Below are 24120 nucleotides of genomic sequence, written 5' to 3' on the forward strand. Positions count from 1 at the left end.
ATAAATAGAAAAACAGTTGTAAAAAGTTACAAGTGCTAATTTGGTTGTGCACAAATTCTTCACAAAACTATTTTTACTACTGGTCTTAAAGTACTTCTTTCCGTTTCATTATGTTCTGTTGAAAGGGATAGCACTTTTATACAGGTAATTTAGTGCTTTCAATTTAGTGTAGTTTAGAGATAGGTTTGTGAACAAGCGAGTTAGCACTATTATTTACTATAGCAGCCATTAGATGTACCTAGATTATAATTATATAATTGTAACACCAAAACATACGCTTAAAACTATTACAAAAGACAATATCTTTACATTTAATAAATTGAAGTATCATAAGTAGATATAAACATGTAAAATACAGTCTTTGCATTTTTCTTTTGAGGTACGCTCTAAAAAAAATTGCACGATATAAAAGCTGGGTTTTGCGATAGTCATCGATTCTTTAAAAATATTGCACTAGATTTATATAATTTCTTCCGCAAACCAATTGAATCTAGAATTCAATATACAACTTGAACTTCATATTCATACACCTAGAACCGTAAATACTCCGAGGCATTAAACACATACCTATCATGTATTTAATTTAACAGAAAAAAGTGCATTTAGGGCTCACATTCTGTATGAAATTGAAGACATTTTGTGACGTCAATTTTCACATCTCTTCATACATTCAAAATACAGTTGAAGGAGAGCCGTTACCAGTGATATTGTGCAACGGTTTAATTTTATTGTTTTGCGTTAAGAGCATTTTAAGAGCCCGAAATAACCTGTACAGTGTTTACCTTTTATTAGAGAAAGAATGCATAAAACCATAATTTCTTTAGTTGTATCAAACATACATTCTTCATTTTATTTTTTATTATTACTCTAGTATATAGAGTAGGTATAGATAAGTATAAAATTATTATCTACCGATGTTTCCATTTCTGTAAACCGTTGATTTGCACGTGTCTTTACAAAAGTTATACCTATGATAGTATATGAACGTGACATTGGTGCCGATTATATGGTACAAGTTACAACGAACTCTGAAATAGGATTCATAGTTACCTAGAAACGTATGGTTTGATCAAGGCTCGACGAATAGATGTGATCAAATCGCAAAACGACTTAAATAGTTTGAAAACAAGCACAAACGATGGATACAAAATAATCAATATCTTTGAGCAGGCTCAGAAACTTAGAAAGGTCTGTACAAAGTACCAAGCCGTTGATAATGTCGAATCAGTTCTATAAAGCTTCCTTTCAAAAAAATTCTACACTTGAGACCTAAAAACAATGTTCCTTACAGCAAAGGAAAACACTACATATTCACATGTCAATTTTGTTCAGTTAAGGGATTTTTGAACGGAAGGTATTGTTAACTAAGTATTTAGGATTATGAATTCGCTGCATTGTACAAAATTCTTAAAGAACCAAATTCGATCATAACCAATAAAATGCCTTGTGCTACTGAGGTAGCGGTGATAGCCTCTAACTTTTCAGAGTTATGAGCGTTTTTAATTTAAGGAATTAAAATATCACTTGCTTTAACGGTGTAGCAAAACATCGTTACGACACCTGCATGCCTAATAGTTCTGTCTCCATAAGGTTCTCGAAGGCGTGTGAAGTCTACGAATCCGTACTTCGCCACCGTGGTAGACTACGGTCTAAACACGTCAAGAAGGAGAGGAGACCCGTACCCTTAAGTGGGTGGGTAATGTGATGATTACGATGATGATCATGATAACTGGGCATGAAGCGTTGTTGGGCGTGGTGTAGATGCAGTCATGGGTTTAGCGTTACGTTCTAAAGTGTTGCTGTACCGGATACTTCTGGTTTTATCGGAAACCATAGCTTTTTTATCGAGTGACCACTAATGGTGCAGTTCAACTTCTTGTTGGGTGTTTATTGACATTTAATATTCTTGTAAGCGAGTTTTCATAACGCAGAATGTTACACTCTAGATTCAGATGCAGATAAGCTAAAACGGAATAAAGTGTAAGCAGCGTACGTAAACAAATTATCTCTTGTTTTTGTTCTTCATGGTAAGACGCCGCCAGAAGCTCGTTTTCTCCGCTGTCGGTTGCTCCTCCCTCGTTTCCTCACCCCTCGTTTCTCCTCGGAGCATATCTAGGAAAGTAGGATCGTTTTTCCGAACATTCTTCTCGATTTTGACAGCCTCTGCGCTGAGTTCGGATTTCAACTTCTCGGGACTTGTGTTTTCTACCTTGAACTCGTTCGGATCTTCGACGAAGGCCTGCTGGAGATCGCGCATGATCTTTTTCCTTATGGTTTTCTTCATGCTGAGATGTCTCTCCAGGGTCTTCACGTCTCCATTTGCGTATGTTTTGTATTCTTCCTTCTTCTTCCTGATGGACTTCTTGGTTTTGTCTTCATTGTCGTCGAAGGCCTTGGTGTCGTACTGCTGGTTGAGTCCGAAGATGTCCCTCAGGTGGGGGATCGCACGCTCCGATGTCATCTTGTCCGCCGGCGCCAATCACGCCCAGTTTCAAATGATCATAGACTCTTCATCGCGGCGACCTGGAATTGAGAAAGAAAACATACTGAGTAAGAGCTTAAAACAATTTAATAGGTAGGTTAAACATGTAGGTAAGGTAGATGAAATAAGACGCAATTACGAATTATATATAATACCTACTAGGTCAAATTATGTAAAGCTGTATGCAATGTAAAATGACCTAGCTCCGTCTGCTGTTTTATAACAATCATAAGGATTTCCTGTGCTTGAGAACGATTAAGTGTTTAGGGTGATACCTACATTACCGTGTATATTTTTTAACTTATTTTATCTATAATGATGCCTAGTATGATCGGCGGTAGCCCAGTGTTTCATCATCATCATCACATCAACCCATTACCGGCCCACCATAGAGCACGGCTCTCCTCCTACAACGAGAAGGGGTTACGTCCATCAGGCTGGCCCAGTGCGGATTGGTGTACTCTACACAAGTTTGAGAACATTATATATACTCTTAGAGATGCAGGTTTCCTCACGATGTTTTCCTTCACCGTTGAAGCAAGTAATATTTTAACTGCTTAAAACTCACACAACTTGGAGGATAAGTTAGAGGTGCGTGCTGGGCTCGAACTCGGCTCCCAAAAGTAAAGTCGAGCTCCTACCCAATGCGCTATCACCGCTGCCTCAGACGATGCACCAATCTGCACTTTGCAACGTGGTGGAATTTTTGTAGGTTTCGTTCCAATGTACGGAACACTCAGTAAGAGTTTTATGACTTAAACATGGCCGGTTTTTATTCTATTATCGAGATAATCTATTGCAACAATTTAACAATGCACCGCCTCGGAACACGACGTGCAAATTAAATGGCGGCTGCAGCGTGACGAGCTGGGAAACACATAATTTGACAAACGCGTGGCGTGACGACGCACCGGTGGTTCTCAGAAGTTCCTACATTTATCCCAACTGGCTCGTTGGTTAGTATGTTTAACTATGGCTTACGAGGGGGTTTTATCCTAAGTCGGGCCAGATTTTTTTACGTATTTTGTACCAAGCCGGAGTAAGCAAATTGGCTCTGTCAACCCTCATGCCCCGAAAAGCACGTTAAGCCGTCGGTCCCGGTTATTTCTACTAACTTGTGCTAAAACCCACCCGCCCGAAGTTTAGCAGCGTGGTGGGTCCACGATCTAAACCCCTCTTTTCTATGAGTCTGCAGCCCAGCAGTGAAATGTTAATAGACCTCTGCAGGGTTAGTCTTATAAGTGGGAGGTCCTTGGTTCTATCCCGAGTATTTAATTAAGATTTTATAAGTTTTTATATTTAGGCTGGTAAAAGGCTTCGCCGTTGGAAACACCGAGCGATTTTGCGTTCCCGTACGTTCCCGCATTCAACTGTTACTACTAACAGTTTAGCCTGCTGCCGTTTTAGACTGCATCATCACTTATCACCAGTTAAGATAGCAGTCAAGGGCTAACTTGTACTGCAACAAATTAATCAAACAAATATTGTCATGATTATCAGTTAGTAACCATCAAAATAGTTCCGCAGGTCGCTGGGCATACGAAATATAAAACTAAATTTGACTTAGCAAACGTTGTATGGCAAGCGTCATATAATCCATGTCATAAATCCATACAATTACATGATAAATGATAATAATATACGAGATAAATCAGTTCCTTACACGCTCTGATACATGCAGGAGAACAATCCAAAGCATTTTCTTTGTGACTGCATCAACGGCCGACAATCAAACAAAGCTTGTACGCGACTGTACATAACATAGTAAAGTCTATAAGGCTAGGATTACACGGAATCCTGCACCCAGTTGCACGCGGTCCAGTGGCATACAACCCAAGGTTATAAACATAACAATTCTTGATTTTTTATAAACATTCATGAAAGGGCCGACGAGGTAACAGACATATACCAAACAACAAAGTTGAACCTAAAAATTGTTGTTGGAATAAAAGCAACTGCTGAGTTTCTTGCTGGCTTCTTTTTGCTAAAATCAGCCTTTGGAGCCGGTGATAGAGTCATTACGAAAACTCGAGGCCTACTTAAAAGTAATGAAACCTTTTTTTAAATATTCTTACCCTCTGCCAAAATTTAAATTCGTTTTTGCACGCTCGACGACCGTAATTAATAATAATAAATATACTTAGGCATCGCCATCCAGCCCTAAAGTAAGCGTAGCTTGTGTTATGGGAAATAGTCTGACTGATGAATATTTTTATCGGTAATATACATAATAAAATTAACATTCATGCTCATCACACAAACATTTTCCAGTATTGGAAATCGAACTCACGGCCTTGGACTCAGAAAGCAGGGTAGCTGCAAAAGCAAGATTCGTTTTACTCCATGCTATAATTATATTCAAAGAAAATAGACTGAAGGGCGGCGCTCTTATAAAATCACTCGCGTCTCTCTTTCTTCCTTTATAAATGAAACGATGAACGATGACGTTTTTCATTCAGTAAGTAGATGCAAAGAAAATCCGTTGACGGATAGACACACGCAAGTGGCTCCCCAAATGTAAAACACCCAACTCGAAAAAAAAAACGCACCGTATTTGAACCGGCAAGGAGACATGTAGTGTGTGTTCCTAGCTTTACGATTACTCCGTGGACTCTTTGTATATAATACAGAGCTCTTCACTTCACGAGCCTCCTCTCACTACAGAACAATGCACCTAGAGTTGTACAGACTGAAGGAATGCATTTGCCTTCTTTTTCAAATATCGAACAGACCAACCAATACCAATGGATACCAATACCAATGGATATTCAACCTGGAACTACTGAAATCAACAATACGATCTTTCAATAAACTATCGGTTGACATCTCAGAGATAACTTAAAAAGTTCGAAGTTTGTATTAAACGTAAGCCTGTAGAGAAAAGTCGTAAAAAATAAAAAAACTTGGGTGTAAATATAAGTTATAACCAGGTTTCTTTTTAATATTTTTTATGACAACGTGAGATGGTGATAACAAAAAGAAAACCCGGCTATGTTATTCGTGGGCTTTTCTGTTTGGCACCCTCCTCAACCGCAGGTTTAGTTATAAGTTTACGAATATACTAAGGTATCGCCATCATCTCACTACCATGTGCACATTATTTTGTAACGTACGTATCCCTAGTTGAAAAAAGTTTTTTTTACTTTGACTTTGACATTCGACTTCAATGTTTTTTTTATTCCACTATAAGCTGGGCCTTCACTGCAATCATATCTGGTGGTAAGTTATGATGCAGTCTAAGATGGTAGCGGGGCGCGGGCTAACCTGTTAGGCGTTTGTTACCGCTGACAGTGAGGTTGCAAGTACCTTTGAAAACTTTTTTCAGAGTGTTCCTATTTTGCAGCTCAGAGTTTATTAAGGAACAACGTTAATGAGTGCAACGTTTTATTTAATTTTAAACATATATCTGCATATGATATAATAAAGAATTTTAAGTTGTTGAAACAGAAAAAAACCGGTGATTTATGGGGTATGTCTGTAATGGTAATATCTAACATTATAGACGTGATTGCCCCTTACTTAGCCATACTTTTTAATGAATGTGTTGATAGAGGTACTTTTCCAAATTTAATGAAACATAGTAAACTTATACCTCTATTTAAATCTGGCAATAAAAACGACATTAACAATTACAGACCCATTTCAATCTTACCAGCTCTTAGTAAGGTCTTTGAAAAAATTATATTAAATCAACTTTTGAATCACTTCAATGTAAATAACTTACTACATCCGGAGCAGTACGGTTTTACTAAAGCTCAACACACAGAACACCAAGACACCTCTGAATATTAATCTATCATATAATAAGAGCTTTAAATCGAGTAACAGACTTAAAAGCAGAGCCTCGTTTGAAAGTAGTACGCTTGCTAAACTAAACCAGTTCTTGATAAAAACAATGGAACATAAAAACTTCGTGTACGTGTACTCAAAACCTTTCTGTTTCGTAATATTATTATAACTTTTATTATTAAGAGGTTATGCTTCTGTGTTTCATTTCCAGTAAACAAACTTCTCTCAGCCACGCGTATACTTTCCTCTACCCGAAATATTTCATCATCATATTATCAGAATCTTTTTGCCCGGTGCTTTGACGGTTGCTAGTCACCTGCCTACCGACGAAGCACTGCCATTATGCCAAGCGATTTAGCGTTACGGTACGATGTTGCGTAGAAATCGATTAGGGATATGTGTTTTATATAACCTCCCCCTAAAAAAACCTAACAGGAAAGCCTGTTACCATCGTAGACTGCATGAGCACGTTCCATCTACATGACATTGAAGGATAAATTGTGAGGGTTGCATGCCTGAGATGCCTGCTAGGCTTGTTTATTTTGCATACTTCCATAGTGTAATGTCGTATGGGATCTTGTTATGGGGCAGAGCTGCTGAAATAGAAACTAAACAAAACATAAGTAATTATAAAAAAAAAAGTCGATATAAACAGTCGACTAACTAGAAATGGACATAAATTAGTGATATCTGCATATCGTCTGAGAAAAGTACAGAAATCCCTTGTGGGGATGGGTATATGCTTTTATAACATGATACCGAAGGTAATATTAGATCTACCTTTACCTAAGTTTAAACAATATATTAAAACACATTTAATAAATCGTGGTTACTACACGATTGATGAATTCCTAAACGACCTTTTTTAATTCGAAACGGCTGCTTGGAAGCAGGCCACTCCGCTCTCATCTCTCCCAAACAGAAAGAGAAAAATTCTAAAGATAACAATCTTTAAAATGATGTTGGAAAAGAGCAATCTTCTGAGTTTCTTGCCGGCTCTTCTCAGTGGAATCTGCCTTCCGAACCGGTGGTAGAGTCACTACAAACAGACTTGACGTTTCATAAGTGCTTATTAATTAGACCTACTTGAAATAAATGAATTTTGAATTTGAGAGTTCTCCGTAACGTTCTCAAAGGCGTGTGGAGTCTACCAATCGGTCCTTGACCAGCGTGGTGGACTACCCCCTTCTCATTCTTTTGACGGCCGATTGGCGCAGTAGAGCTACGATCCTGCTTTCTGAGTTCAAGACTGTGGGTTCGATTTCCCTGGCCGGATAATGTTTGTGTGATGAACCTTAAAGTTTTTCAGTGTCTGAGTTTATCTGTATATTAAAAGTATTTATGTAAATCATTCATAAAAATATTTACTGTCATCTTAGTACCCATAACACAAGCGACGCTTAGTTTGAGGCTAGATGGCGATGTGCGTATTGTCGTAGTATATTTATTGACTGTGAGAGGAGGCCCGTACCCTGTAGTTTTTTTTTTTATATATATTAATAGCGGGCAAACGAGCAAGTGGGGCACCTGATGATAAGTGATCACCGCCACCCATAAACATCTGCAGCACCAGAGGAGCCACCGATGCGTTGCCGGCTTTTAAGGAATTTGTTTATCCGCCGAATCCGAAATACATCAGATGGGAGGTTGTTCCATAATTTGCAAGTGCGCGGTAGAAATGATCTGGTATTTCGGACAGTAGAAGAATACCAGGCATCCAGATGATGAGGGTGGAATTTATTTCTACGGCGTGAGGTGCGGTCAGAGAACAGGGAAGGAGGTATCAACGCAAACAACTCTTCAGAACATTCTCCATATAAGGGCTGGTAATGGGCTGATAGTGATATAAACAATTATTTCCATTGCACAGACGATGGTAAAAATACATCCATCGTCTGAAAACTAAAGCTACGGGGTTTATAAACGTGCCCTGGTATAGAACACAGCTTTCGGTTATATATATAGGTCATAAACTTGTAAACAGACCGAAAGACATAAAAGCTGCCTATAAATCGTCGCAGCCGTTTAACAGCTGACATTAACATTGACAAAGGGTCAACGGACTTTACCTAACATGACCGGCAATCTTGTGGTGTGACGTCATTCGGCTCTAATGTTAGCAAACATGTTTCGTCGATTTCGAATGTTTATGTACTTTTCCTCGTCGGTAAGTAGCTGTGAAGTAAGGTTAAGTGATAGTTGAAGTTTATGCAATTAATTACTTAATGAAGATATTTACAAAGACGATTTTTATGTCCCCTCTGGCATAGCGGGTGAGCGCTTTGATCTTATAATATGTTGGAGGTCCCCGGTTCGATTCCCAGCAGTGCCCTGATTTGAGAATTTTTATTATCTGTATTTTCTCTGGTCTGTTCTGGCTTCGGCCTCGACTAGCCACCACTGTACCGACAAAGACGCGCCGCCAAACAATGTGTCGCGCAGAAACCGATTCCATTCAATATAACTACCATTTACCTATCAGGTTCATTTATGTACGTTATTCATAAAAATATTCATCATCTAAGTACCCATAACACAAGCGACAAATGTGTAAAAAAATTGCTCAAATTAAAAACACACATCTTCGAAAAGAGAGAGATGCGTGCCGGGCACCGAACTCGGTCCCCCTGAAAGGGAGGCCGATGACCTAACCACTAGACTATCACAACTTTAGTAAAGATTCTTAGATATAACATCATTATCATCATGTTTCCCGCGTTTATTACGGTTTGTTAGAAATTCCGCGGAAACCTTTTGTTTTCTTGGGATAAAAAGTAGCCTGTGTAACTTTCCGTCCTTTCAACTCACTCTTTGCCAAAAATTACGTTAATTCATTGCATAGTGAGGGCGTGAAGGAAGGTCAAACAAACACATTTTTGACGTCCACAGACGACTCATAGTGACCAATCTAAAAAAAAATAATCTTCGTATGTTTTTAAAAATATCTCAGAATAAATTCTGGCATAATTTCTTCGCTTGTAAATAACGTGTAAAATATAGGAAACATAAACCAGGGTTCAGAATTTCTTATCATAATAGAAATGATTTTTCCGACGCAGTAAAGTTCTACAATGCATGAAAGGGGGCGGGTATATAGACCCTCTTTTTATTACGCTGAAAAGTTTGTTTAAAGCAAATACCGTTTCATATTTAGCGCCTACCCGTAGTACAAGTTTGTATTTTGCAAAGTTTACAATTATTGGTAAAACTTTAGAGTAAAAAAGAGCGAATATTCGATTTTATCATCATCATCATTTCAACCAGTTGTCGTTCACTGCTGGACACAACTCTTTTGTAGGGAATTCCACAATCCACGGCCCTAGGCCGCTTGCCTCCAGCGGCTCCCAGCGACTCGCCTGATGTCATCTGTCCACCTCGTTGGGGGCCGACCAACACTGCGTTTACCGGTGCGGGGTCGCCATTTCAACACCTTAAGACCCCAACGTCCATCGGTTGTCTGAACTATGTGCTGTCCATTGCCACTTCAGCTTCGCGACTCGCTATGTCCGTAACGTGTCTTCTACGGATCTCATTTCTGATTTGACCACGAAGAGATACTCCTAGCATAGCTCTGTCCATAGCCTGCGGAGTGACTCTCGATTTACAAGCTTGAATTCGCCCGACATCTGTAGCCAGTCCTGAGCATTAGTCGTTGACAATAACAATGATTTCTACGAAGTCAGTTACAGTTATCTTAAGACATAAATCTGGAATCGACGGTATCCAAAGTTGGAATTTTTAACCACTACAGAGAACAATGCACTTTAGGGCAGTCTATACTACCTATTGATAAATTTAAGGCTGAAAATATTACTAACGAACGGAGGTGGATAAAAGTAATTTGCTAACTAAAATTTAAGCTGTTACTGAGAATAGTTAAACAGAAAATAGAGATCTGTTGTCGAAAATGCTAAGCATTGGATCAAGGCATTGAGGGCATCTGTTTTAAAGACTTGTATTAATAATACAAGTCTTTAAAACAAGGTGCATTAGACTCTTTGTCTTCTGGTGATCTGTGGCGATGGTTCAGATCGTACGTAAGAAATCGCAGTCAGAAAGTTTTTGTTAATGGTCATGTCTCGAAGACGGCTGTGATAACATCTGGTGTTCCACAAGGGTCTATTCTTGGGCCTCTTTTATTCATTATATTTATAAATGATATACATAAATGTTTCAAAAACAGTAAAATACTCCTTTACGCAGATGACCTTAAAATATTTAAAACTATTGAAATGACAGAGGATCATAGCCTTCTTCAAGCCGATCTTAATAGATTCACAGCATATTGTACAGACAATAAATTAAATTTAAGCCTGAACAAATGTAAACATATAACTTTTACTAAAAAAAATATTAGTAGCAATTTTACGTATTTACTTTGTGGAGTTAGTCTGGAAAAAGTTGATTTAATTAAAGACCTAGGAATAACCTTGGACAGTAAACTACACCTAGATTCACATGTCATAAATATTATAAATAAAGCTTATAAAATGTACGGTTTTATAATGAGAGCTAGTAATAATTTTAAACGAGCCACAACGTATATACACCTGTATAAGACATTAGTACGTTCACAAATAGAATACGCCGTTTGTATCTGGAACCCTTATTATGACAAATATAATAAGAGCCTTGAGACTGTACAAAAAAAATTTTTACGCAGATTGCATTACAAACGTACTAAGAGTTACCTCTCGTATGACCAACTGCTTAAAAAGTATAACCTACTTGACCTTAAGTCTAGACGAAAACAACTGGAAGCGATGCTCTTATATGACTTGTGTCATAATAAATATGACTGTATTACCTTAACCCGAAAACTTTGTTATAGAATACCATTTAGAACTCCAATACGAAAGAATCGAATGCATCAGCTTTTTGCTACTACTATGTGTCGCACCAATGCAGGCAAGCGTTCTCCATTATTTAGAATGACACAATCATATAACGAGAACTTTAATAATATAGACATTTTTTCTACGCGAATAGGCGCCTTTAAGAAGGCGGTCATAGATTGTTTAAAATAGTCTTAAAATTAAATTTATATACTAGTATTCCGGGTGATAATCAATTATTGTTACAGGCAAAGTTTTGCGATCACAAGATATTCATAAATAATATTACAGATCTCCTTCTTATATTTTTTTTTTTTGTTTGTATTTTTGTAGAAAATGTTGCAACAATAATGTTTTATTAGCTTTTGAATAAGCCCCATTAACAAATATTTCTTGTAATATGTGGTTTACGCAGTTGACGCCGCAGTGAGTAATTATTTGTACTATGGATACCATTGTGTAATGTGATACTGTGATGTTGTTTGTGAACCCAAATAAATAAATAAATAAATAGACGTTTCGGGTTTAAAAACCATAAAGTCTTGCGATGTTTGCAATCTCATGCTAAGGCTGTTACCGATGGCTCTGAAACTCACAATAGACCTGTCTCCCTCGCCATATCGGTAGCCGTCTGAAAAAATAATATTTGCTAAATACTTTAACGCTGCTTTTTGTTTGTTTTTATCTAAACCTATGCCTACTAATATTATGAAGGGGAAAAATTTTATTTTTCGTATGTAAGAAAAAGCTCATGCTCGAAGCCTTTACCCCAAACTGGTTTAGGCTAAAAGGAAACCCTAATAAGGGGTAATTATTAAACGTGGTATAATAACGTCAAAGTTAGCCGTGTGGCGACGGCCGATCATACAGCTGTCACCACCCCGCGGGTGTCGTACGAGGCGACTAAGGGAATATAAAGGAGAGCGGGCAGCAGCGTTCTCAGTGCTACTACTACCATTTACTGCGATAACCAGCCCGTCTGCCCAGCGTGGTGATTATGGGCGAACCCTCCCATTGGGAGAGGCCTTTAGTCTAGCACTGGACATAAATCTGGCCTGGACTGTTACAGGCTATAGATGAATAACGTCAAATACTTATTCAGTGTTTCAGTCACGCTCTGACATTTGAAAAATAATATAAATATACTGTGACAATACACACATCGCCAACTAGCCCCAAAGTAAGCGTAGTTTGTGTTATGAGTACTGAGATGACTGAAGAATGTTTTTATGAATAACTAGCGTACCCAGCCCGCTTCGCCGGGCTAGATTTTGCTTTATTTTATTTAAACAATAAATTTTTAATTTAAGTCTCATAATATATTAAATCATTTATTTATCTCCGTATTCATTCTCTTCTATTCTCTTCTCAAGCGGGTGAAGATCATTATCAACCAACCAACAATAACTACCAACAATACTATATCATCATAGTAAATAAAAGCTGTATTTGACAGTTTGACAGATCAAAAATAGGAGTGCTCCGATCCCTGAAAGTTTCATTGAAATCGGTCCAGCCGTTTCGGAGCTTATACGGAAAATACCCACACACTTTCTCTTTTATATATATATAGATATACATAAATACTTATAATATACAGATAAACATCCAGACACATACACAACGTCACACAGGTAGTTGTAGCACGGAGGACGTTGCTGTCGCCTCGTACAACACCGGCGAGAATACGGGGTGTTACAACTGTGTTCTGATCTGCCGTCACCACATGGCACTATTCCATAACCACTTTTTAATAAAAACGGCGTTACGGCACCATAGTAACATTGTGATTTGTCAGACTTCAACTGACAGCATCGACCGACTGGCGCAGTGGGCAACGACCCTGCTTTTTTAGTCCAAGGCCGTGGTTTCGATTCCCACAACCAGAAAATGTTTGCGTGATGAACATGAACGTTTTTCAGTGTCTGGGTGTTTATATTTAAATTATAAGTATTTTTGTATTATTATTCATAACAATATTCATCAGTCATCTTAGTACCCATAACACAAGCTACGCTTAGTTTAGGGCTAGATGGCGATGTGTGTATTGTAGTAGTGTATTTATTTATTTATATATTTCATCATATAGCTTGGCGATGTGTCGCCACGGCCTGTATCGCGACGCCAACAATCGACTTTACCCTCGCTTATAGATATTTTACATAAAAAGTAGTGTAATGCGAAGAAGCATTACACTACTTTTTTTTTTAATAAATAATAATAAATAATTATAAAATGACAATACACACACCACCATCTAGCCCCAAAGTAAGCGTAGCTTGTGTTATGGGTACTAAGACAACTGATGAATATTTTTATGAATAATATACATAAATACTTAGAATAAGTATACATTTAAACACCCAGACACTGAAACACATTCATGCTCATCACACAAACATTTTCCAGTTGTGGGAATCGAACCCACGGCCCTGGACTCAGAAAGCAGGGTTGCTGCAATCTGCGCCAATCGGCCGTTGAATTTGGATGTATGCAAGATCGTAGGTGTAGCATAACTCCTCGAATGCCTCGCAATAGTTAATGGTATACACTGCTATATTGTAAACATGCGGGTATTGTTAATTACCAACACATTGTGGGTATGTGGGTAACTGGGGCACCCAATTGTGATGCTGGCGATCATCGGTGGCGTTTGTTTGATTGCGATCGTTAATTGCCGCATTCACGTTTTACGACCTCGTCCTAATAGATTGGAAAACATTTATGTATTCCTGGTACTTCCAGGATTTCAGTTTGAGAGGCGCCTCGATATTTTTTATAACTATTAACTAACTACGTTTCTACGTTTCTTCTTCTTCTACGTTTCCCTCAGGTGAAGCTTTATCTGGTTGGAGGCTTTGGCCTTGGCTAATTACCAACAGACAAAGCCGTGCCGCCAAGCAATTTAGTGTACCAGTACGATGCCGTGTTGAAACCTCAGGGGCGCTTGGGTTTCATACAACTGCCCTAGGCCGCTACCATGTTAGACTGTATCTTACCATCAGGTAAGTTTGCAATCAAGGCCCTATAGTGGGGAACAAAAAGGTGAAAACTATAATATAATATCATTATTAAAAAAAAAAACTTATACACTTCATAATTGTGTTGTCTTGCGGTAGTTTAAAATGGGTTACAGGGGGCAGTGTCTTCCCTATATCTATCTATGGTCTGAATAACAAACGTTTGACAAATTAACAGGCAAAATCATATTGAAAAGAAAAAGAAATAAAAAAAAAAGATTGATATAAATTTTGGTGCTCTGAGTGGGTGCGTAGGTATACTTTAGTGGTGTTTGAGTGTGTGTGTGTTTGTTTGTGTATGTGTCGGTGTGAGTGTGTTTGTATCCTACTACATTCTTGGAGTGTTTGTTCCGTTTTTTTTTTTGTATTGCTGAATTTTATGTGGTGTACAAATAAGAATATGAATAAAAAATAAAATAAAATAATCGTAATGTTTTAGCCAACATTTAATGTAGGTCTTAATTTTTGTGTTGGTCATGTGTCGCTACTGACCCGTCCACCCTTTTATAGGTTCTTGATCTGCGCACCTTCTTCTTATAATTCTTATGGTTTCGGAAACAGCATAAAAAAAATGGACTCATACAAAAAACGAGTAATAAGCTCTTAATAAATTTTACCTATAATATGTTATGCTGTGTTTCTTATTGAACTATAGTACCGAATCCTTTTGTAAATCCAACGCGCACTTAGCCGGTTTTTTATCTCTCGATGTCTACAATGTTACTTGCTTAGACATAGAAGTATTATGTAAATAACTTTCTGCCTCTTTCCTACGTCATAAAGCGGACTCATTGCATTATGTGAGCATAGATGTACAATCTAAATCTAACCTGACCATCGGAAACGAATTTGAGTAACACAGTAGGCAACTGGTAATTACGAGTATTGCGTAGGTACTGGAACCAGCTGGTCGAGAAAGAAATTACTTACTTTTGTGGTTTTCTTTTTCGTTACACGCCTGTTTTTAAAATTTTGGATACACGTTTGTTTATAAATGTATACGTATGACTATAAATTTATATACATATAAATATAAATGAGATTATTATCTTATATACTTATATGAAAATGTTATGTTGGTTTGTGTACGCTTCAAAAACTCAAAAAGGTCTCCACCGATCGAGCTGAAATTTTAGCATGATAAATACGCATCAAGGATTGTTTTTATCTATTTTTCTCAACCATTCAATCACAATGTGCTACAGCGAAGCGTGGCAGGGTACAGGTAGTATGAATGAATGAATGAATGAATACACTTTTATTGTACACCACATAAACATATAGTAAAATTATAAGTAAAAAGTAATAGTATATTATATATTGGTGATAGCCCAGTGGGTAGAACTTCGACTTCGCTTTCAAGGGGCCCAGTTCGAATCCCAGCACGTGCCTCTAACTTTTCAAGTTATGTGCGTTAAAATATCACTTGTTTCAACGGTGTGGGAGGACACCCGTGCTATATATATTTATATATATTAAGCCGCCTTATGTTTTTGTTGTATAATAAAGTGAATAAATAAATAAAAAGGTATCTATGCCTACTAAAGCATATTATAAATATGAAAGTTTCTTTGATTGTTTGTCCTTCCTTTACGCCATAACGATGTGAGTAACAAATCAACTAGATTTTGAGCATAGACAGGATGGAGTCACAAAAGCTACTTTTTCCAAGATAAATAAATCGTTCCCACGAGATTTGTAAAAAACCGTTATAAACGCGGACCATAACAATAAAATTTGTAATGATACTTACAAATATTTCGTTGTTATACACAGGTAAACTTTAGTTTCCTTCAAGCTCGATTCAAGATCGATTGCTCCAGTTTTAAGCAGTACAGGCGACAGGGCATTAGGTAGGAGCTCGACTTCAAACCTCTAACTATTCCAAGTTATGGGCGTTTTAAGTAATTCAAATATCACATGCTTCAATGGTGAAGCAAAACATCGTAAAGTCGAGTTCTTTAGACATTATTTTAAAGCCGTTTGAAATCTACCAAACCGCTCTTGGTGGATTTCTGAAATGCATTGGACTGAAGTGCAGTGAACTGAAGTTCAGTTCAGTTCATTTTATTTTATTTAATGTTATTTTATTTTATTTATTTATTAATTTATTTTTATTATATAAATAAAATAAAATAAAAATAATAAACCGAAGAGTTATTTAAGGGAATTTGTATCCCGATAAAACGGCACATTTATACATTGACTTCGTGTGAGATTTGCCGCCATCCTAAAACGCCATAATCGTGCGTGAAATCGATTTGGCCATTAAAAATGACGGGTACAACATCAATAAGCAGTTTGAGAACAAAAGCGACCTTGGGGGAATTTCCAAACTGGATCAATACAATAAAAGTATTATAATTTATTTAACGTTTGGGTAAAAGATATTTGCTCAAGTGTGCGCAGACAAAGAACCGACTGTTGCATATAAGACAAAAGGTGATGCGATTCTATTCTTTTAAAAGGGGAAAAAAAAAAAATTACCATCGATACAAAAAACAGTAATAGCCTAGTGGGTAAGGCTTCAGATTTCCCATCGTGGAGACCGAGTTCGAGCCCCGGCACGCAGCACTATCTTTTTGGAGCTATGTGCGTTTTTAATTTTAGCAATTTAAATATCACTTCCTTTAAACGGTGAAGGAAAACATCGTGAGGAAACCAGCATGAGATTTCACCACAATGTTCTCAATGGCGTGTGAAGTGTACCGATCCGCACTTGACCAGTGTGGTAGACTACGGTCTAAACTCTTCTTATTCTGGGAGGAGTTCCGTTTCCTGTAGTGGGTCGGTGATGGATTGATGATGATGATGTTGATGTACTTATTATGACCTAAGGTATGGCAATACTTATTATCATAGGCTAATCAGGTATGGCAATTAAAAGTACACAAACAGATTAGTAGGTACGTTAGGAAAAAAATGGAGGTTCTTAACTTTTTGTTTGTTTAAAAGATTCCAGCCAGAAATAAAAGTATGGTTTGTACAAAAAGCTAAAAGAAACTTCCCTACTGAGCTGCTTTATCCGCGTGCGCTGCCTAAATGGTACGTGAAACAAAACTACTAGGTTTCAGTAGATCTAAAAAATTCTTATTTCTTACTGTACTTTATAAGTCACTACATTGTGCCGAAAATAATTTAAGAATTAAAGGTAAGTTATTTAAGATTTACCTATCTTTACAAAAAAGTATTTTAATAGCCAGAGAATCTTGTTATCTCTCAAAAAGCGCGTAAAGTTTTCGTCTAGAATGCGGCATATACAGTGCAACCATATTATAACGAACCACTATTATATAACGATTTGTCAAATTCTTCGTAATCCGGTTAAATTTTCAAAAGGACTCGATGTAAAATATACCTTTACATTGCGAACATGTTTTGCGAACAATCAATATGTGAATTTTCGACTATCAAAAAATGTAAATTCGTGAATTGTGTCAACCCAAAACAATATTGAGGCGAATAAAATATTTTTCTTACCTCTTTATAATCAATTTTAGACCAGCCTTACCAAACAAACCTTGATATAACCATAACTTGATCTAATGAATATTTACTTTACCCCTTCCGATTTATTTATGGATTTTTTATGGAATTATGGATTAATATTATTATTTGTTAATTGAAATCGTAATGGCTTTTGTTATATCGAGTTTGCACAGTATACTTTATGACAACGTATGTTACGTAGACGTGGAGAAACAATAAGTATATTTTTAATAAAATAATATTTACGAATTCATTCTAGCTTATATTACTTTACTTCACGCGGTATGCGTTGAAAATTGATCGGTGGAGTAGGTAGGTATGAGCTCATATTTTTGTTTTTATCTGGGAAAAGTGAACGGTTAACTGACATTTATTGTTGTTGGTACCCGCTTCATATGACCGTGACTTCGTCCGTTTGCTAGCCATAAAAAGTAAAAGCTTGAAACAAAGGGACAAAGAATACAGACGTCAAATATTTTTTTAAATTTTACTCGAAACTCCTTACTCGTTTGGAGCAGCAAGTTGTGTGCTGCTAAACGAGAAAGGTATGAGATACAGATAAAGAGAGGTATGCTCGATCATTTCTTTACGTGATCAAATCAGACATGTAGAGATCCGTAGAAGAAAAAGAGTTACCGACATAGCTCATAAAGACGCGAAGCTGAAGTGGCAATGGGAAATTGGATCCCAAGGTGCTGGAATGGCGGCCCCGCACAGGTAAACACAGCTCTGGTCGTCTCCCAACGAGGTGGACAGACGACATAAAGTGCGTCGCAGGGAGTAACTGGTTGCAAGCGTCACAAAACCGTGAGATTTGGGACTAAACACCTGAGGCCAGCAGACATCTCCCGGTTTATATTATGTTGAGAATGATAAAACTTTTAGGCTGCATCAACGTTCACCATTTGCCACGAATAAATTACCAGTATCGGGGTCCACCAATTCGCACTGGGCCAGCGTGGTGCACTACGGTCTTAACCCCTTCTCATTGTGGGAGGAGACCCGTGCCCTGTAGTGATCAGAGTGCAGCGAAGCGTTAGCCTATATATTATTAAAAAAATCTGATCTTTGACCCGTTATGCAGAGCTGTATTTAAGCAATAATGTCAAGTACATATATAGCGATAGATAGAAGGTACAAAAACAAGTTAGAAGTACATCGCACGTCGCGCCCTGATAATCGTGCGCACAGTCATACGTCGAGAAAAATACTTTTTCACCTACTGCGCAGGGGATGCCATGTAAAATTCCTACGTTGTAGGACAATACTGGTGCCACTTCTGACATAAAACTCTTACACCCGTGCCAATTCTGTTCTAAACAAATGTCTAAACTAAACTAGATTGATAGTTCTGAAAGTAGTGCCATCCTTTGTGGAAAAGGATAGCTGATTTTAGACTGGCCAATTAAGTTTAGATTAGAGAGTACCAACAAAGACGTGTCGTCAAGTTATTACAGCATTCCGATACAAAGTCGCGTAGGCGGTGGTGCCTAGCCACGGCCGAAGCCTCCTACCCGACCAGACCAGAGAGAATTAGGAAATTATAAATTATAAATTTTCATTTACCCGTGGTAAAATTTGGAAAATGCTGACTTATTAATTTCAGTTACATTCAACAGAAATTATAATTACTAACAAAAATAACCTATGTTAAATGAAATGTAAAACGTCTTCGAAACCACAGCGAGGATATATTTATAAAAATAATTATCAAAATATTCAAGTAATTGTGCCTTAGCTTAGAGATCTGAAACCACTCCATTTCTCCCAAAAGAATTGTACTCGTCAAACATTCTTTGTGCATCTACTTAGTACACACCTAAATGAAAAAAAATCCGCCCTTGTTTTCTCGAATTCAGATCAGACAAACAATTTTATTATGAAATATTGTAAACAATACCTGGGTTCTAAGTAAAAGTAATACTTAGGAAATAGGCACTCGTATAAGTAGGTATTATTTCTTGTAAAACGACCTGTGTAATAAAAGCCACTCTGACTAATGTTCAATAGACAATAGCGATCTGTCTAGACTGTTTTTGCAAAAATCTAAGAGAAATCGGTTTTTCCGCTATTTCGAATAAAAACGATGCCCAGTTTTTATGAAATGCTACATTTCATTAATACTAAGTATCATCTATTGCGATGATAGACTAGACTTCGTTTTTGTGTGGTGTACAATTTAAAAAAAAATCTAAATTCATTAATTTCAATTAGGCCTAATCACTTTTGAAACTTTAAGTCCGTTTGTTTGTGACTCTACCACCGGAAGGCAGATTCTACCGAGAACAAGAGAAAAGTGTATTAATGTATTCATCCAAAAGGATTTCATAGTGACACAGCGGCTCCCAGCGACTCGCCTGATGTCATCTGTCCTCCTCGTTGGGGGCCGACCTACGTTGCGTTTTCGGGGTCACCATTCCAGTACCTTAAGACCCCAACATCGTTTTTCCGAGCTATGTGCCCTGCCCATTGCCACTTCAGCTTCGCGACTCGCTGAGCTATGTTGATAACTCTAGTTCTTCTACGGATCTCCTCATTTTTGATTAGATCACGTAGAGATACTCCTTGCATAGCTCTCTCCATCGCACGCTCAGTGACTCTGAGCCTTCTTATGAGGCCCATAGTTAGCGACCCCAGAAACCCCAGCTATCTTCTAAAAGATGGCTAATGAATATTTTAATGAATATAATACAATTAAAGATTTTAAACTAAGATTTTCGTGGTTAATCAACATTTCTTAAATATAGTCAACGGGTACATACCGCGATAATATTTTTTTTGTTTTTGGTTCAGTTGCATGGATCATGGTCACACATCGCCATCTAGCCCCAAAAAAAGCGTAGCTTGTGTTATGGGTACCGAGATAACTGATGAATATTTTGTGAGTAACATACATAAATACTTAAAATATGCAGAAAAACACCCAGACACTGAAAAACATTCATCTTCATCACACAAACTTTTTCAAGTTGTGGGCATCGAACCCACGGCCTTGGACTCAGGCAACAGGGTCCCTGCCCACTGCGCCAGTCGGCCGTCATGCTTATTTCTGCAGTTAAGCAGCATTGTTGCAATGCTGTGTTTGCGTTACGGTCTGAAGGGCGTGGTGTAATTACAGGCTCATGAGGCTTAACAGCTACGCCAAGACGTGTTGCTCTGTTTGGCGATGTTTTTCCACTTAGCAGTGGCGTGCACTTCATACATGCACAAAAGCACTGCATACCCTAAAATTGAAATATAGCCCGTATAAGAGGAGGATTTTTTCCATTTTCCTGGTGTATGCATACCCTGGTAAGAAAACCAGTGCACGCCACTGACCATCAGGTAGGGCGTCTGCTCGGACTGGCACTGTGAATTAAAATATCTGTCCACCAATCGTGTCACCCTACGGGGCGCCCGCGCGTCGCCCGCCGGATATTGCGTATACGCTGTCTCTTATTGTTCCCTTATTTATTATTCAGCTCGAATGCCAGAATTAATATAAGGTAAACAAACTTTTACCGTCGGTAGAGTTGATATACTGCAATATTGTATAGCTTACTAGGTTTTGCCCGCGTTATTCGTCAGAGTTAATTTTTCTTTATATCTTTTGATAACGACTAAGACACGGGGAGGTATCATTGCATCGTTTGAGTCTATACAGCACTGAAGTGTAACTTTCGTTTTCGGATTGACACTTGCCGATAACAAAAGCACTGCCTACCCTAAAATTTTTGCATCTCTCATAAAGGAGAAGAATTTCTCTATTTCATGCCATCTTCCTTCTATATGCATACCATGGTCAAAAACTCTGTGCACGCCACTACATCTGAGGGGTTGCTACGGCGTCGACGGGGGAGCGGGGCGAACGCGAGAGTTCGCCACGAGAAGAGCCCCAGGGCTGGAAGACACGTGAGTCCGAGACCTCGCAGGAGGCACGCAAGACGGTGCCTCCTGCGAGGTCTCTTATATTTTTTATCTCGATCTCACATTTGTCATCTTTAATTAACAATTTGATCTAGTAATAAGCTTTTTTGTCGTTTCTATAATCATTTAAATTATTAAAGGATTTTACTATTAAGTATGTAAACTTTGAACTTATTATTAGATATCATCCGGTATTTTATTGTAAAATAGCAGTAATCTTATTTGACACAATTTCATTAACGATAAATCTAAATTCCCCAACGCCCGCATTTATATGGTTAGCCATTTTTAAAGTAAGCCGAGTTTGTAAGGTTAACACAGAGGATATTAGTCCTTATTGCTCAGGCTTTAGCACTCACGGTATTAAGACCATCTACGGTAGCGCAAACGTTGGTTTAACGCTCTCTATTTGATGAGCATTCTCTGTCGGCACGCAATCAGCTAATGGTAACATATCAGGCTATTTCTTGTAGCTCATTGAAATCAGTGAGATATTCGACGGCCGATTGACGCAGTGGGCAGCGACCCTGCTTTCTTAGTCAAGGCCGTGGATTCGAATCCCGTAACTGGAAAATGTTTGTGTGATAAACATGAATATTTTTCAGTGTCTGGGTGTTTATCTGTATATTATAAGTATTTATGTGTAGTCACAATAATATTTATCGGTCATCTTAGTACAGTATTTCATAATGACGCTTACACGCTGTATTTGAGTTGCGACGGTTTTCCAATGTGAGCGACAGTTTATATATTTTTTGCTTTCCACGGACAAAGAAACATGAGTCCGGGCTAATCTTTTGAACTGCTTAACTGATATTAACGGGACTATTATAAGTATTTAAGTATAGTATTCATAAAAATATTCTTCAGTCATCTTAGTACACAAGGCACGCCTACTTTGGGGCTAGATGGCGATGTGATTATTGTCGTAGTCTATTTATTTGTAATATTATCTGTTAAGCTGTACTTATCCTATAGGTGTGCATTAAGTTAATGAGTATTTTGTAACCGTATTGAGAACTCCCTACGTGGCGCAATGGTGAATATTGTGGTCTTATAAGCTGACAATCCTTGGTTCGATTTTGATCTCCGGCGATACCGTATTAATTTTTTCTGGTCTGTTCTGTATATCCATACCGACAACGAGGTGCCTGTCAGCGATTTGGCGTTCCGGTACGATAGACACCGATGAGTGGTTGGGTTTAATATAACTGCCAATGGCCATATCCCTGACAGGTTAAGTTGAAGCTTTACAATGGATAACTGCTTTTTCGAACTGGTATTGGAGCTGACGAGAAGAACTCAGAAATTTCAACGCACTGATTTTCTTGGTTTTCGCGGATTATAGAATATAATATAAAATTAAGCTAATGTATTGTATAACATCATGGAATTCCGCAAAGCGCGACATTATATTCTTCTGTGTTTTTAATAGTATATCCATCCATTTCGTTTCCTTTTTAGTTTTCTAATCCTAAGGTTGCCTGGCAGAGATCGCTACTTCACGAGAAAGACTGCCAATTGTATCCTATTATTTTAAGGGACTACTTTTCTTTTGGTGTTTTTAACTTGTGGTACACAAATAAAGAGTATAACTAAAAAAAATACCTACTATAGTATTCATCATTTTTATCCTGTATGGGAAATTTAACCGAGGACCGCGTATGTAACTCGTAACTAACTAATAAAGTAACAAGGTGCGCCTGCTCAGCGTGAACTTTAGTTTTTCCTGTCGATGCCTTTGCCAATGAGCGATGATTCCCACGAGCGTTGGATAATGGTTACTTTATTACTTAACCGCTGTTCGTACGTTGCGCAAGCGCCCAAGGCCCGCGTGTGATACTATCACAATGCTTTTGCTTTATCACAACATCGCGGTAGCTTAATGTTACTCGTGACGGATAGAAAGGTGACATCGTGATGTGTCCGAAAATTTTCAACAATGCACAGTATCTATGGGCAACGGAGCTACGAATGGCGTTTTTTTTTAATAAGTTTCAAGAGAACATTCTGAGACTTTAATAAAGCTGCAAAGAGTTGGTTTTTTGTTTGTTTATTTAAATGCGTTTTTAATCTTTGAACCAGTTATTTTAAAAAATGTCTTTTTACGTTTGATAGCCCCTTTCTTGAGTTAGTTTAGAGGTATTTTCATATCAGGCTACGACCCACGCTACGAGTTAAGATAAACTTAAATGCAAAATTATTATAAATATAAAGTAGGTATTGATAATTTTCATGATAATCTTTAGAGCTTGAAGCCGTAAGATATTTGCGATAAGATTAATCTCGCAAAATTTTGATGAGGTAATTAACGATACTATTGCTTTATTCAAAGTCAAAGTCAAAGTCAAAAATATCTTCCTTAAAGTGGGCCCATAGGTGACACTTTTGATACGTACATTACATGAGTACCTATTACGCGGTAGTGAGATGATGGCGATAACCATATTCGTAAACTTAAAATTAAAGCTACAAGGGATCCAAACGCGTCCTGGTCTAAGAAGAAGCCCACAACAAACTTAGTCGGGTGTTTTTTTTTATCACCATCTCACATTATTATTCAAAATTATTCGAAGAGCAACTTGGTTAGAGCAATCAT

The 24120-nt window shown here is 37.7% G+C and overlaps 1 protein-coding gene across 1 annotated transcript in view; it reads right to left on the reverse strand.

The window, feature by feature from the left end:
- Window positions 1–1475: 1475 nt before the first annotated feature.
- LOC120625666 overlaps window positions 1476–24120 on the reverse strand; it is a 91598-nt gene continuing 68953 nt past the window's right edge. Inside the window, exon 3 of the mRNA XM_039892785.1 lies at window positions 1476–2523. Within this exon, the coding sequence (XP_039748719.1) occupies window positions 2003–2461 (459 nt within the window). The 5' untranslated portion in view covers window positions 2462–2523 and the 3' untranslated portion in view covers window positions 1476–2002. The remainder of the gene's footprint in view (window positions 2524–24120) is intronic.

This window comes from Pararge aegeria, chromosome 8, assembly GCF_905163445.1.
Source record: "Pararge aegeria chromosome 8, ilParAegt1.1, whole genome shotgun sequence".
Taxonomy (NCBI): domain Eukaryota; kingdom Metazoa; phylum Arthropoda; class Insecta; order Lepidoptera; family Nymphalidae; genus Pararge; species Pararge aegeria.